The sequence below is a fragment of the Dicentrarchus labrax genome, unplaced genomic scaffold (assembly GCF_905237075.1).
Source record: "Dicentrarchus labrax unplaced genomic scaffold, dlabrax2021, whole genome shotgun sequence".
NCBI classification, from domain to species: domain Eukaryota; kingdom Metazoa; phylum Chordata; class Actinopteri; family Moronidae; genus Dicentrarchus; species Dicentrarchus labrax.
The window spans coordinates 7,323,183-7,338,399 of record NW_026136707.1 but is presented as its reverse complement, the minus strand read 5'-3'; the positions used below and the strand labels follow the sequence as shown (position 1 = coordinate 7,338,399).

General features: G+C 40.8%; 1 protein-coding gene across 3 annotated transcripts; it reads left to right on the top strand.

The window, feature by feature from the left end:
• The first annotated feature begins 417 nt into the window (after window positions 1–417).
• On the top strand, window positions 418–13,742 carry eva1ba (eva-1 homolog Ba (C. elegans)). 3 transcript variants are annotated; one of them, XM_051407152.1, is made up of 5 exons: window positions 419–714; window positions 7,004–7,091; window positions 10,518–10,679; window positions 12,156–12,250; window positions 12,342–13,742. In XM_051407152.1, exons 4-5 carry the CDS (start codon window positions 12,184–12,186, stop codon window positions 12,767–12,769), a joined length of 495 nt encoding a protein of 164 aa, XP_051263112.1. In that variant the 5' UTR covers window positions 419–714; window positions 7,004–7,091; window positions 10,518–10,679; window positions 12,156–12,183; the 3' UTR covers window positions 12,770–13,742. The 3 variants fall into 3 exon arrangements, with proteins under 3 accessions (XP_051263110.1, XP_051263112.1, XP_051263109.1); XM_051407149.1 differs by lacking the exon at window positions 7,004–7,091; XM_051407150.1 differs by lacking the exons at window positions 7,004–7,091; window positions 10,518–10,679 and having other exon boundaries at window positions 418–714.
• Window positions 13,743–15,217: the final 1,475 nt, after the last annotated feature.

Here is a 15,217-nt window from a genome sequence, read left to right as displayed (position 1 = left end):
GTGCTAGCTTCATATTTAGCATGATGTGAAGGAGGTATTGATCTTTTAACTCTAACTCTCTAAGAAAGCCAATAATTTCAAAAAAATGACAGGCTATTACAGAGCAACATTACACACAACATCCACAGTATTGTTTCTTTGTTGATCTTGTTTTCCTGTCACACTGGACTGTATGGAAAAACTTGAGCAGATTTTCCTGGAGTAGCTTGCTGCCGGTTTCCTTAACAACAGAGGGTAAGTCCCCCCCCCTTCACACCACATCACACCCCACCACACACACACTAGACCCACACACACACACACACACAACCACTTTCCTCCCTCCCCTCTTCCCCGAGCTTGCCCTTTTTAGGCTGTTCCTCTTTTTTTCCGTCTGAAAAGGGGGATAGTATGACAGCTTTTCCTGCTTCTTGTGGATTGGAGCCGGGAGAGAGAGAAATCTCTGTTACTCACTTCGTCTCCAACTTTGAGAGGAAGTTACCACCTCTTCCCCAGACTCTGTGCACACACACGCTCAGGCAGACACACACACGCGCTCTTCAGGGCTTGACCACACCAGCAACAGGGAATCAACTGAAAGCAGTCAGGACTGCTTGTAATGCTGTGTTGTTTTTCAAAATTTGGAGGGAAAGAGGGCAGAAATTTGCAGTTTGCCTGAAGCTTTCTGTGTGGACTGAACAGATTCAGAGGGACATTTCTTGTCATCACAGACTGGTGAGTTTATTTCAGTGTATGTGCATTACCATAGAAACCCCAGTGAACCACATCTCTTCTGTAACTGAACTTTTAGGATGGATCAAGTTTTTCTGCAGTTGTGGTTTTAATTCTCTGCATCTCATGTGAACTAAAACGTTACTTTGGCAGGCTTGTTTAGAGATGAGTGGGTTTGGGAAAACTTCCATGGGCTATAAAGTTTGATATCTGGTTTCTCATCACAGCAGCTCTAGTAAGTTTTTACTTAACGGGAAATATGAGTTCCTTGTGTGATTGTTTATATTTTGATAAACTGTGGTTAAATAGGACAAAGAAGTGAAGGAGTTTTTGATAACAACAGAGTAAACAACTTGATAAAGCTGTTTTTTATGCATGTTTTTTTTTTTAATAGTAATAACCTAATATCTTATTGCAGTAGAGCATTATGTTTTTGGCATAATCAGATGTGGACTAAGCTAAATATCCACATCCATCCAAGCAGTGACATGTTTTCAGCGTATATTCTGTGAACCACTGCCAAAGAGGAGCTGATGCAGCACTTACAGATGAGACGGGACAGGAGAGCCTGGGTATGGCTTTCCTGTGCAGCTGCACATTATTGGCTAACCTTGTGGCGATTAATTAGTTGTCACCTTGCTACAATCAAAGCAAACATCCTGTCGCTTTTTGTATTTTTTGTGAGCACACGTCATGTAATCAGAGACAACTGAGGTGAGAGATCCTAAAAATGTGCCATGAAAAGTATACACATGGTGCATATGGCTCTATTTCTTTTTCAGCTGTTGCCCTTTTTTTACATGAGCTCATGCAGGACAGCAGCTAACCACATGTTTCAGCTTCCAAAGCTCTCTTTCTCTCCACTGGACTGTGGTCAGCACCTCTTATCAGGGAGAAAGCGAGGTGATGGGTGGAGGCTGGATAGGGCTTGGCTGTTCTCAGGGGTCTCCTTTAATTTGCACTATCTGAGTGGGCTGGCAGCACTTTAGCTGTGCCTCCTCCAGTCAATCAGATAACCTTCCATAGGATGAGTGTGAATGCTTAGTTAAGTAACCCCTTCAAGGCAAGCTGAAAAGAGTTGACTTCTGTATGACCTCTCCAAGCTATTCATGCCAGCAGACTTTCCTTTTCCCAAAACCCTACTGACTCCCTTATCAGCTGGCCTGTCTTATCTATCCTGAGGATGGTTGTTAACTTACTCTATTTACTCAGAGGTCAGAGGTCAGACTCTGATTTGGACTGTCTAAGCTCCCAGGGTACCAATTTGTGTAAGGGAGATACAGAAAGTTTCAGCCTACACAAAGCTGAGATAAGTCAAAAGAAGCCTAGCATAGACAGCTTTACACAGTGAAAGGAAATAAATACAACCCCTGGCAAGAAAGGTAAATGAGTAAAATGTGCTGTAAGTGATTGTTTTATCACAATAATGATCAGCAAAAAATATCTCCCTAAAGTGGATATTCTCCTGGTCACATGTAAAGAGCTGCTCCTTTAATTTTCAGTTTCTCATTTAGTGTATGGCTTAACAAGAGCACTATTATATTAAAACATTAATTATCCCGGACTGTTGTAGACCACAGCAATAACAGTGAGGTAGTTAGCAAGTTCAGCAATTTAAGTCTTAATGTATATACATACAGTTTAATGTGTCTCTTATGTCCCAGTATTACTTGGACACGCAGAAAAAAAAATTCTGCATAAAGAGTTCACTCTTGGTTGGTCAGTTTCTGCATTGTAGCATGGTGCAGGAAAGCTAGTCCAACAGGAAATGTTAAACAGAGTAAATGGAAAAGCTTCATAAATTAAAATGAGTTATGATTTCATGATGCAGCTCTGCTATCATGTTCACTGTCTTTTCCCAAACTCTTCAAGGCTAGCTAAACATGGTATCACTTACAGTTTAATCAGACCATTTGTAAAACTGTAGCAGTGGCTCACTGCATACACACACACACACACACACACACACACACACACACACACACACACACGCAATCTGTGTTTTGGCAGATAATAATAGTTCAGTTTTAAACTAAATCACACTGACCTTAACTGACCTGCGACTTTGATTTGGCTCTACTGTTGACCAAAAACATATCGGTACAAATGAATCTAGGAATAGTTAAAACTACTGTGATAAAAAAAAAATCATGGTGCACATTTAGCCAGTGACATGAAGCCATTAGTTTTACCCGGATCAGCTGATCATCAGTTGATCTCTTTGAAGCATCCATAACAGAGTGGTCCATTCAAATACTACTGCTCTTTACATCTAACTGTTTCTGCTGCTGCTGCTGTTATTTTTCAACCAATGCCTGTTATACAATACAACCTTAAAATGCAATGTTTTTTTTATTTTTATTTAAAGAGCCAGTGTTATTTTGTGCCATCGAGTAATGTAGTTGCAGATTACAACCCCCTCGCCTCATCCTCTCTTTCCAAGCATGTAGGAAAAACTATGTTGGCCGTAAAATTCAACGGAAGGCCCTATCTAAAGCCAGTGTTTGGTTTGCCTTTGTTTGGCTTGGTCCATTTTGGGCTATTGTAGAAACATGGTGATTCAACTCGCGGCATCCATGGAAGAAGACCCGCTCACTCTGTAGATAAAAACGGCTTGTTCTAAGGTGACAAAAACCCAACAATTCTTATCTTTGTATATTAATGAGAACATACCTTATGATATTCCTTTACACACCGGACCATGAAGGCTGTTCATTAACTATTAGTTTAAACAGTTTCTATAATACACTACACTTTCTCTTGTTTTTGCTTTAGAACACAATGTCTTTGCTCACCATCAGTTCAGTTTGAATAATGCCTTTTCGAAACCCTTGTAAATATTCAGTATTATGGTCCTCAGATGGGAGAGTTTATAGATAACTGCAAGGTTTTACTCAGAACAGTTGTTCTCTTTGATGATGTCATAACCTTGTTGGCCATATATGAATGATGACATTATCAATATACATGAAGATATAAATGACAAGAACTTATACTCTGCCTACCACAGCTGTAATCTCACTAACATTAAGCAACCAAGAGGATATTTCAGAGTAATAGAGAAAAGGCAGTTTGATGAATGACTGTCTCACAAACTGTGTTTAGCAAAGCTCCCATCAACCACTGATGTCTTCCAGGGCTCAGGGCTTATTGCTCTCTAGTAGGAGCTTCACTGGTCAAGACACTCCCCTGTTGAGGCTCGGGCAGATGTTTGACAAGCTAAGTCCAGCGGGTTTGCCTAAGCTTACACTCCTGTCTCGGATGCACACACACACACACACACACACACACACACACACACACACACACACACACACATACGAAGGGGGACACGACACACAGAAACTGAGACACACAAAAATGCACTTGAACTTGCACAGAAGTGGTGGGCTTTTATTTAGTTTAAACTGTATGTTAATATTTGGTCAGACATGATATGATGCAACAGACAAGAACCTCATGTATAGTTGGTATGTTTGTTGTGTCAAACAATATTAGCAAATGAGAGTTGAGCCAAGATTAGTTAGTCACAGTCTGGAGGCAGTATTAAATAGACAATCAGAAAAAAAAAAACATTTGTAGGAAGTCCTAGAGGATTGGAACCAATGACAAAACAGCAATGAGATCCCTTTTTTCTAGACTGTACCAAATCGCACCAATTCTCCAACCCCACAACCTTACAACCGTATAGGACATTTCATTCCTTAGCGACAAAAAACAAATGACAAAGCATTCATTTTACATCTTCCTATGTGGTAACAAACTTTTCAGTAGACATTTGAGGCTCTGAGGGGTGTATTTACTTATCCCTCTTGTAAAAATATGATACCACTGTAATTCAAGGAGCACCATGATAATTCTGTTGTTGTAATTACTACTGATTGCTAATAGAGGTAAGTAAGTAAGTAATATCTAAAAACAGGCAACAGCCTTGACTTTTACACTTTAAACTCAGTTCCTCTAAATCTCTTGGAGCTGCACTATGACCGCTGTAGAGTAAATGCTATGGACCCAATCATATAAAGGGCAAACACGTGTTTTGTGTCACAGAGTAATCCGTAGGGTTCATATAATTGACACAGTATGTGGCGTTGGTGTTCTGTTGGATGGTGGCCCAGATCGATGAAAAGCGTGAGATCATAGCTCTATTTTTGGAGCTCTGAGCTTAGGATGATCTAAAGCCCACTGCGCTTTAGAGAATCATAAAGGAATGTTCATATGAAACAATACACAGACAGATACTATACACACACAAATAAACTATGTCAGCAAACACACACTCAGCTGTGGTTCCACTGTGACCTCCTACTGCCATGAGCACTGCTTGATTTGCTTGATTGGTACCGTGATAACGTCAGTATGAAGATGGTACATAGGATATCTCCTCTTGATTTACATAGTAAAGCATTCTGGCTTTGCTTCACATCAGGAACACATCTGGGTGCTATTAACCACTTGCCCTTACCCCCAGCTCAGTCCCATATCTCCATTACCCTCCTATTACCTGCCATAGCCCACAAAATATGCCACTCACTGGACAAGCAGTGCACTGTGGTTCACTTTTTATGACACAAGGATACACAGGGATTCACTGACGCAAGGGTTGCAGTTACTCTGAGGCAAGCTGGCGCCACAATGGCAAACTGAGTCATGTTGAATTTATAACCCTGCCCTTGTTAAAAAGTGCAATGTCAAGTCAAATAATATAATAATAATTGGCCAACAATGCCTGACTGGTTTGATTCTGTGTTTACTCCTTTTTTGTCCTCAACAGCAAAGCTGTTGTTCATTGAGTCTATGTCAAATAAAGTACATGCCCAAAGCCAAATACATCAACACATGAAAAAAACAAAGCTTTCTTTCAGCTCTATATCAAACACTCACCATACTTAAGAAGTTTGGATAAGATTGAATCGTCTAATGGAACAAAAATGTTTGAATGCTGCACAAACAATACAGGTCTGGATCAAAATCAAAATGTATTTCTAGCTAAGACCCACTCAAGAAGAAACTTAATAAAAGTCGGGCAAGTTCTAACTTTGCATTTGTTTCTGGAGCTGGCGGCACACTGTAGTTCAGACTAGGGTCAAATATGATATAAAATATGTTGTTTGTCTGTTTTTTACCTACAGAAAGTGTTAGATGGGTGGGGGGTTTTCGTGTTTAATTTAAGCTACATTCACACTGCAAGCCTTGTTTTTTGCCCAGATCAGATCCAAACAAATATTACAGTGGCACAGCTGGTATTTCTGACACACCAGGAAAAGTGTTACCTGTGTGTTAATTGTATGTGCAACATTTTATTTTCTGTGGTCTGTTTAACTCTTCAAGTACAAGAGTAAAACAAACTATAAAAGTATTTGCCAATACTCTCTGCTCCAGGTCGGTTCGAGGTCAACCTCACCTGGTGCTCCTCGTCTCTGTCTTGATGGCAACCACATGCCTGTCTTGTTTCCAAATGCAACAGTTTTCCTCTCAGTCAGATCCTCTGGCAGGCCTTGACATAGTGGAAGCAGCACTAACAGTTCACACAGCTTGAAACCCAAGATCTTCATGTCAAGAGCAACTGGGAAGAAATGCACTCATACTTTCTCCAGAAATGTCCTTTGCAACCTTCTTGGATGTGAAGAAAGCTCACTGTGGCTTCCACAAAAAATTACCTTCACCCTGTGGACGTTCATGAATGCTTTCACAGACATTGTGAACAAGGATCTCGGTTTGGACAGTGTTTCTGTTTATCGGGTGGAAAGTGATCGCCTGCACTTCTGCTGTTTTGGGGGTAGCTTGAAGTTCCATTATGTTTTAGGACTTGGAGACGGTTTTCTGGCTTGATTACAGGTGTGTGATAAATTGCTTGTAGAGACATCCAGCAGACACTTTTGTGATACAGTTTCAGATTCTTTGGCAGTTTGAAGGGTACTGTTAACCTTTTATCGTCCACTGAAAGAAATTTCCTCATGTGTGAGGGAATAACTAAAACCGAGCTTTGATTAGTATATTTAGCTAAGGGGGACACACAGAGTTTCAGAATGTGCTCCGCAAGCTGAAAATAGTGAATAAATTACCCAGAATGGTTTGTTTGATGCTGTGCATCATTAAGACCAGACTTGATTTTTTTTCAGTAGCAGCCGCAGAATCAAAGCAGGAACGTTTTAATGAACATAATCAAGAGCAAGAATACTATGTAAGATGCTATGAATTCTAATTTACAACAGCTTCTGTGATCTCCCTCACAAGAGACAGCCTGTGTGTGGACTGAACAATGAAATGTGATTAAATTTAAATCTGGCAGTTTTCAGTCTCTGAAGCTTTGTCCCAGGCAAACCGCAGAAAGACCGTCCGTTGTGCCAGGAATTGTTGCGGCTGCACAGAAATTCAAGGTATTAAAGATATTTCTTCCTCTCTGTGGTTCGGCATGTGTCATTACAATGAGTAAATAACACCGACTCACTCCCTTGTGTAATCTGACCTTTTCATCTTCTGTGTATAAATCAAATGTGGCTTGACTCCCTGCATAATTTCCACTGAAGGGGTTATGACTTTGACATGATTTCTTCATTGTGGAAGAGGAGTATTGTGGTTGGATGGCTTATGAAACAAGCATTACTGGTGAAGTATCTAGGGAAAAGTGCTTCTATTCTGTGACAAACTTTTGCTTTGGAGGTCTGCCCCTGTTAGGAGGTAGCTAATAAATCATCCAGTTGACATCTCAGCTCAGTCATTCTGTCTTAACATACTTATCTTAGACAATAGCAGTGATGCTGAAGAAGGGCTTTAACCGGGATGTTATTCCTGCGGAAAGGGACAAAGGATGGACCAATGTGGTCTCCAAGTGGATGACAACAAAAATATCACACTACATGATAGTTTGGAGGGTTTTTTTTATTCAGCTCCTCCATCCAAACCAAAGCAAACAATGCTCAGTCAGAAATAATGTTTGACCTCTTCCAGGCTGCAACACCCCACCATGCTGTGTTTATGCTGGCTTCAGTCTGAGCACATTTTCTGCAGTGACTTTACATATAAATAACTCCGCTGATGGACAGATTTTGGGAAGAATTAGCTGAGTTAGTTGCAACCTTTATCATTTGTTACTGGGATTATATTTTGTTTTGGTTTAATATGAGATAAAGACATGAAGACATGTTTCCCACACAGTTGAAGTCATATCAGGATGGGTTAAGTGATTATTTAATAGTCAGCAGCGTGCAAAGGACTCAGGAAGGGGATGCCTGAGTGTTTGACCTCAGGATATGAGGCCAGGAAAGAGCAAATGATAAGCTAGCAGGGATAAAAAATAGGACTAAACATTAACGTCACAGGAGCTCAGACGTGGCACAAAGTCACGTGCTGCCACAGGTTTGGCTAGATCATTGGAAAATCCCATTTTAGCTGTTTTATATGTTTTATTTTATGTATTTGACTCCTATATGATGAATTATATAAATATTATAACCTAAAAGCTTGTATTAAAAGACAACACAATTGCATTGAAATGATTGTTGAGGTTTGCAATAACACCATATGGTGTCCTGATTCTTGAGATATTCTCACTTCTAAGTCAGAGCAGTTGGTGTGAAGGCTCCCACAATTCGGCACTCCACAAAAGTTGCAGTTTGGAGTGTGAGAAGTAAAAAGCTTTGTTTGATTGTTTGTTTATTTGATTTATGCCAAAGTGCATGGCCATCCTGGTCCTATCCAAAGTAATGAAATCATTAAATGCAAATTAGGAGTTTGTTTTGTTCTGTTGTAATTGCTACTTTGAGTTAAGCTGTCATGGTTATTGTCAATATCTGAATATGTCAAGAGATTATGATTATGTGAGGAGCCATAATTTGAGGACTGCTGTTTTTAGTCATAATATTTACATGGGGGGTTTATAATGCAACTTAAGCCTGAGTAAAACATGATGTGACAAAATGAGACATCAAATCACTAATGCATGACTCCTTTGTTATAATTAAGGTTTCATTTTCAAGGCTGTAGGGTAGGGCAACATCTGCAATAGAAAAGCAAATTGGGTCACTTGGAGAAAATGACTGAAAGTTGAGTCATGGAATGGTACATAGCTGGGGAGGAGGAGGTCTGTTAATAATTTCCTTCTTGGGGTGAAACAAAAACACAACAAAACAACAGGGCAGGATAATTAGTGTTTAGATAGACTTTAAACAGGTCTCCAGTTGTCATTAACCACCAGTTACAGATGCCTAAGTCCTGATGAAGATCAGGTTTGCAGCATTCCAGTGTGAGAAGGGGCCAGTTACTGTACTGTAGGTGTCCAGTCATTAGATTTGACCTTGGCTAGGAGAACGGCTGTAGTCATTCGAGCCGTTCACTTTATTACCCTTGAGACAAAAACAAAATATCTCATTGAAATCCCATGTTCCTCAGCTCTGCTTGGATAATGATGAATAGATCCCATTAGTAGGGAGGGAATAGTCTCTGCGGGGGGGAGGCGATGAACTTGTTCATAATTGAAAAGAAAGGAAGGAAGCTCGACAGGAAGACAACGCGTAGGTCCATCCCTGTGGCGCACTGCAGAAACAAAAGGCCCATCGTCTCACTCCCATGGGGACCGAGGGGGCGGCCTGGAAAGCATGTTGCTATAGTGACCGCTCTGTCACTTAGCCCCCGAGCGCTGTCTCAGTCAGGCGCTCTGTAGTGTACATAGGATCTGCCAAGAGTCAGCAAGATCAGAATCTGCCCTGGAAAGCACAGAGGCTTTGCTAAACCAACTGCAGCTGGCAGAGGAGCTTTTTCCTAAACAGGCCTACAAGTTAGAAAACTTCACAGCGCAGCATTTTTAACAGCTCTCGATCCCCCACCTGACATGTAAAGGGGTTTTATTGAGTAAAGGAAAGTGATTGTAGGGTTCTTGTTGTAGGATTTTAGAAAGATTGTTGCAGTGTGAGTTGCTAGAGACATAAAGGGACTTTGGTGTGGCAGGAACACTTGAATGTTTTGTTCCCCCTCTTTTGTTTTCCTCCTGTTTTAGAGTCAAACTGAAGTTTGAATTCTTCTTACTTTTTGTGTAAGAGAATATAAACTGTAATGATACATGCAGCTACTGTGCATGTTTTTTTTCTCCGTTTTTCAAAAAAGGACAAAACTGTTTTTGGACATGAAATCAACTTCTAAGCCAGATTTCTGAGAATAAGAGCTGACAGATTTTGTGGTGCACGACAGACTAGCACATCATAGCCTTGTATAGCCTGCGAACATTGATACAAGAAGCTTTTTTACCCCTTTCTCAAAAAGTCCATTTAGGGCTGGCTATGTGTCCACATCTGCCCCTTCAACATTTTCCCATTGTGCTGTTAATTTGGCATCCCACTCAGAAAGTGGAAGCTTGTAAGCTTGTAAGCTAGGCTAATTAGCTTCCACTCGGAAAGTTGAAGCCAGACTTTTCTTTTTATTCATGTTATTTCAACACCTGCTGAATCTTTGCCAGCTCCCACACACTCAGTGACTGTGTTTATTACACAATAAACGAAGAGAGTAACAAATGTGATATAGCCTATATCTTCTGGTTCTTTGGTAAAATATTTTTTTCAGTTGGACTTTTAAAATATTGTTTGCTTTGCTTTTTCATATTGCAATATACAGCCTGAACATTCCTGTGTTTTTGCAGTCACTGTGCATTTACTGTGTACAGCTCCAGACAGCACAGTTCCTGCCTCTCCTGTATCGTGCAATAGGCCTGTCGTTGTTTGCATTGCAGACACCTCAGTGAGTTTGGATCTAATGTAGCTTGACGTCTGTGTGTGTGTCTGTGTGTGTGTGTTTGTTTGCTCTTGTCTGTTTAGCCTGAGGACCAAAGATCACAGTCCGTGATCCAGCAGCAAGGGAGAGAGAGAGAGAGAGAGAGAGAGAGAGAGAGAGGAGTGTGATCATTTTGCATCCATTTTCCAACTTCTCATTACACTATGAGTTGGGACTGAGGACGTGCTCCAAAGTTTCATTTTGTGGTAAGTTTCATACTTTATTTGTGCTCTACGTTCTGTTTACTTCTGCTTTAATAGGAGGATGTTTGCTTTGTTTTAAAGTTTATTAGTGGGCCACATTACATGTGGTTTACACATGTGTTGTTTTATGTTTGCATTTGACTGAAAGCTACATCAACAGATAAGCACAAATGCTGCATAAATCATTAAGGTATTCTCATCGTGATGAAAATCAGGCTTATCAGTGGGTACAGTTTGAAGGTAAATGCAAACACAAACATGTGGTTTGTGCAATTTGACATCCATATGATCCATGTGTTGGCACACTGACATATGGCTCAACTTAGAGAGTAGTGCACTCAGGTTAGAGTGGGGCCGCTTCAGAGTTCGTCATCATTTCACATGAACAGAATGTTTTTTCCACAGCCAGCCACCATACAAAGCACATGTTAAAGGAGAATGGCGCTAACATGAGTTGGAAGCATGAAAGGCTTCTCCTTTTATTTTGAACTGGTCTCTCCTCTGTTGCCATCAACACTCTTATGTGTGTCATGGTACAACACCATGATGTCATTAAGCTAGGGAGATGGAAATTGTTCACAAAGTGGAGGAAAAAAAGCCAAAGTCAGCAGGAAAGGGCAGCATGCTGGGGGAGAAGTGGAGCTGGGGAAGGTAAACAGAGGAAATGCAGAAAGACACGACCCTGGTTCAATGTTCCATGGTGGCAAGTCCAATAAATTATTTTTTCAGATGAGAAACAGGCTTGTTTCTCCTGAAGACAAAATCTACTGAGAGAGGAGGTAGCATGAAGGTAACACAGAGGACTGAATATAGATAATTGCTGAAAACAAAAACCAGACTGCAAAGGACAATGAACATGAACTGTTCTTGTAAGTCATCTGCGGCTCCAAAGGTTCGACTTCCTTGGGAGTGTTAGGAGTCACGACTGCACGCAGGCCGGTTAAAAACACAATAGAGCTCCTCGGACCAACAGGAAAAAAGGAGGAGGACGGATCATTTAAATGTCAGGGTTACGATGTCCAAACAATACCAATAGGACAACAACACACTGGCCTTTTAGTCTGGGCTTCACAAATTGATCTGGGAGTCCCTTCAGGCAGGAAGGAGTCCTTTGTGACTACTTGGGAAATTGACTCTTGACCTCTTTTATAGAGAGCTGTCAGGGTTCAGAGAGAATGGCAGAGGCAGAGTGCCATGTGCCAAATGCGTTATGATGATCCCAGTTGAAGGCAGTACTTTAGGAGGACACAGAGGGGCTTTTGTTTGACTCTTGGAGGCCTCATCCCACCCGTATGAAAAAGTACTGTGGTCAGTGGGTTTGCCATCCAGGCGCTGCACAGAATGTGTCACTAGAGGAAGGGTGCTCGAGAAGTATTTCCAAGACTTTTAGCACCTGGAAGAGCAATTACATGGTGTCTAGTTGCATTATACACAAACGTCAGATTTAATATGCCGTGTTATACTTTTGTTGTTCTTCAGGCGTGAAGAAAGCTGAGCGAAGATCACCATGGATGTGAAGAAAAAAGAAATGGACCTCCTGAGCAACAGCATAGCTGCATATGCACACATTAAGGGTAAGTCACACACTGCCTTAGTGATCTCTATTCAAAATATAAAACAACATTTTACTTCATCTGATTTGATCCTTTTTGGTCCTTTTCTTAGCAAACCCAGAGAGCTTCGGCCTTTACTTTGTGCTCGGAGTGTGTTTTGGTCTGGTGCTGACGCTCTGCCTCCTGGTCATCCGGATCTCCTGCAAGCCGCGGACAAACATCGCCTCAACCTCCACGCCTGAGAAGAAACACTTAAAGGACATCAGTGAGGAGGACGAGGAGAGTGAGGATGATGAAGATGAAGATGGGGATGATGTAGAGGCACCTCTCCCTTTACCCAGCACAGAAATCCCTGTTGGTAATCATACCAGCCAATCAGATGGGACACTGAGTGTGAACGTATTTACTTCCGCTGAGGAGCTGGAACGGGCGCAGCGACTGGAGGAGAGGGAACGTATCATTCGTGAGATCTGGAGAAATGGCCAACCTGATATCCTGGGGTCGGGAACAGGGACTATTGGAAGAGTGCATTACTACTAGGATACACAAGGCTTCAAGGGAGCTCTGTGAAGGACAGACATAGACCTTTGGGTAGGCAAGAGGTCCCTAAAGCCTGTAAGACTCGAGAGCCTGTTTTAGATACAATGCAACATCATGGAAACAGGACAACAGTGATGTGACGCTTATGCCAATACCTGGCTCTGACAGAGCTGAACTGTGATATTGCACTTCCTATGTAGCAATGTTTGTTTTTAACTGACTTTTCACTTTTAAACCAAGAGGTGTCTTAAAAACTGATTAATCCATATGGAAAAGATGCAGTATGAATGTGGGAGCTGATGGACACTTGAAGTAATCTGTCTATTAAAATGTATGGCGCTTAATGATGAAGAAGCACACAACAACTAGGCTAATGTATGTAATAAGTCAAATTGAAAGCAGATGTAAAGACAATGTAGGCCTGTACTGTACGTTGCAATGAAGATTATTTGTTTGCAGAAAGGACAATTCTCCTCTGGACTGGTGAGTTTGTGGGGGAAACAGCTCTTGAAATTTCTCCAAGAAGACACTCTCACTGTAAAAGGAAATTACATTGTTTGAACAAGCACATATCAATCAATTTGGGGTTGTCAGATTACACATATAGAGCATGTAAAGACAATTAAAATTGGCGTCTTTAATTTATGATCACATTAAATCCATGTCTGTGTTTTCAGGGATAATTCCACCAACGGAAATGACAGAATTAAAGTTTTAAGCTGAAATAATTTACTGTTGTTTCTCTTCATAATGCCTTTAATGTCAGAGAAACATACAACAGTGCTCATTCTCTGCGTACCTTTGGGCCATGGATTTATAATCAAGATAAAGAGAGAGCCTAAATTTGCTAGTAAGATTCGTGGAAAGGTCACTCTTTGTCTTTTGTTATTTCTGCACAATGTCTCTTGTTAAAAGGTTAGAAATACAGTTTCTGTTTTGTTTTTTTTAAATAAAATTTGTGGGAACTCCATAACAGTCTCCTTTGACAGTAAAGGTCTGGTAATTTCCTTCCCAAAGGGAATACTCGGTACCAGCCGTAACATAAATCAAGCGCACCCTTTGTGTGAAGGCGGTCCATTTAAACTGTCGGCACCTGTTCACTCATTCAACTGTTGCTCCTGTTGTGTTTCATTGACAAACATATCGCCTGAAAGTCCAGTCATGTTACTATAAGAACGGTTTTATGTATTAAAAACGCCACATTTTCGTCCCTCGTCCCCCGCCGTTGGTCTCATCTTCCTTCCATACAGACCACTTCCTGCCTTCACCTGTTGACTGCTGCCTCCCCCTCATCACTATTATCAATAGTATCTCAGCACAAGCTGCTAATTCTGACATGTGTTTTGTGAATTAGCTGTGTTAGGTTGCTGTTTATGTGTGCTTGGCAATGTTTTTTAGCTCTACATAGGGATGGTGAGTTGTTCTACACACCACTATGATCCTGACTAAAGTATCTCAACTGAGGGGTTGCCAGGACAGTTGGTATAAACATTACTGCAAATACACTGTTAGTCATGTTAGTGCTATTATCTAATTCCCAACATCTACTTCCTGGTTCACAGAGGATACATCCTTATGACTCTAGATCTCCTGACTGGTCCTCTAGTGTCAGAAGCAATTTAACATTTTTGGTTTTAAGTACTTATTAGATCATAATAATATGTTAGATTGGCACAGCATTTTGTACATTCATTGTTGCCAGACTTATCCTAGTAACTTTGGTGATCCTCTGACTGGCAGCCATGCAGGCAAAATTGTCAATACTTGGATTTACAATTAAATACCTACAAAACTAATTGTCCCATCAGCCTCAGCTGTAATTTGAGTTCAGTGATAAATAGCCAATTTTAGCATGCAAGGATGCTGTATATGCTGGCTGCTTGTTTCTGCTCTCATATTGATGCTGTATATGCTGGCTGTTTGTTTCTGCTCTTATATTGATGCTGTGTGTGCTGGCTGTTGTTTCTGCTCTTATATTGATGCTGTGTGTGCTGGCTGTTGTTTCTACTCTTACGTTGCTGAAATTAGTTGGTTCTTAATTTCTTTTCTCATGCTAGCTGCCATTTTCTGCTTGTATGTTGTTAATAATATGTGTGAATTATTTGCATTGGTAGCAATTGTGAACATAATTAAGTTACCGGTAATTAATAATTATTTTTTTTCCCTGTTGTGGCTGAGTTCAATTTCACTCCTGACTGTTTGGCATGCTTTGATGCGTTTGATGTGGGCTTTAATAATTTTGTGGCATATTTCCTTCTACGTTGTTGACATTGTTTGTGGGGGGCTTGTGGTTTGTACACTGGCATCTGGCATGTAAACATGACTCATCCTGTACACAGCCTATTTACATAACTGTTGCACTGTTAATACTGTAATATTGGCTTCATGAGAAACACAGTATGGCTTCTGTCACGCACAAGACAAGACGCATTTTCACATTTTCTTCAG

Bases quoted from the DNA above. Each gene is read 5' to 3' on its own strand.
- eva1ba (XM_051407150.1), top strand. From the start codon at position 12,184: ATGGATGTGAAGAAAAAAGAAATGGACCTCCTGAGCAACAGCATAGCT. The intron at 12,251-12,341 runs GTAAGTCACACA...TCCTTTTCTTAG, and splicing joins TGCATATGCACACATTAAGG to CAAACCCAGAGAGCTTCGGC.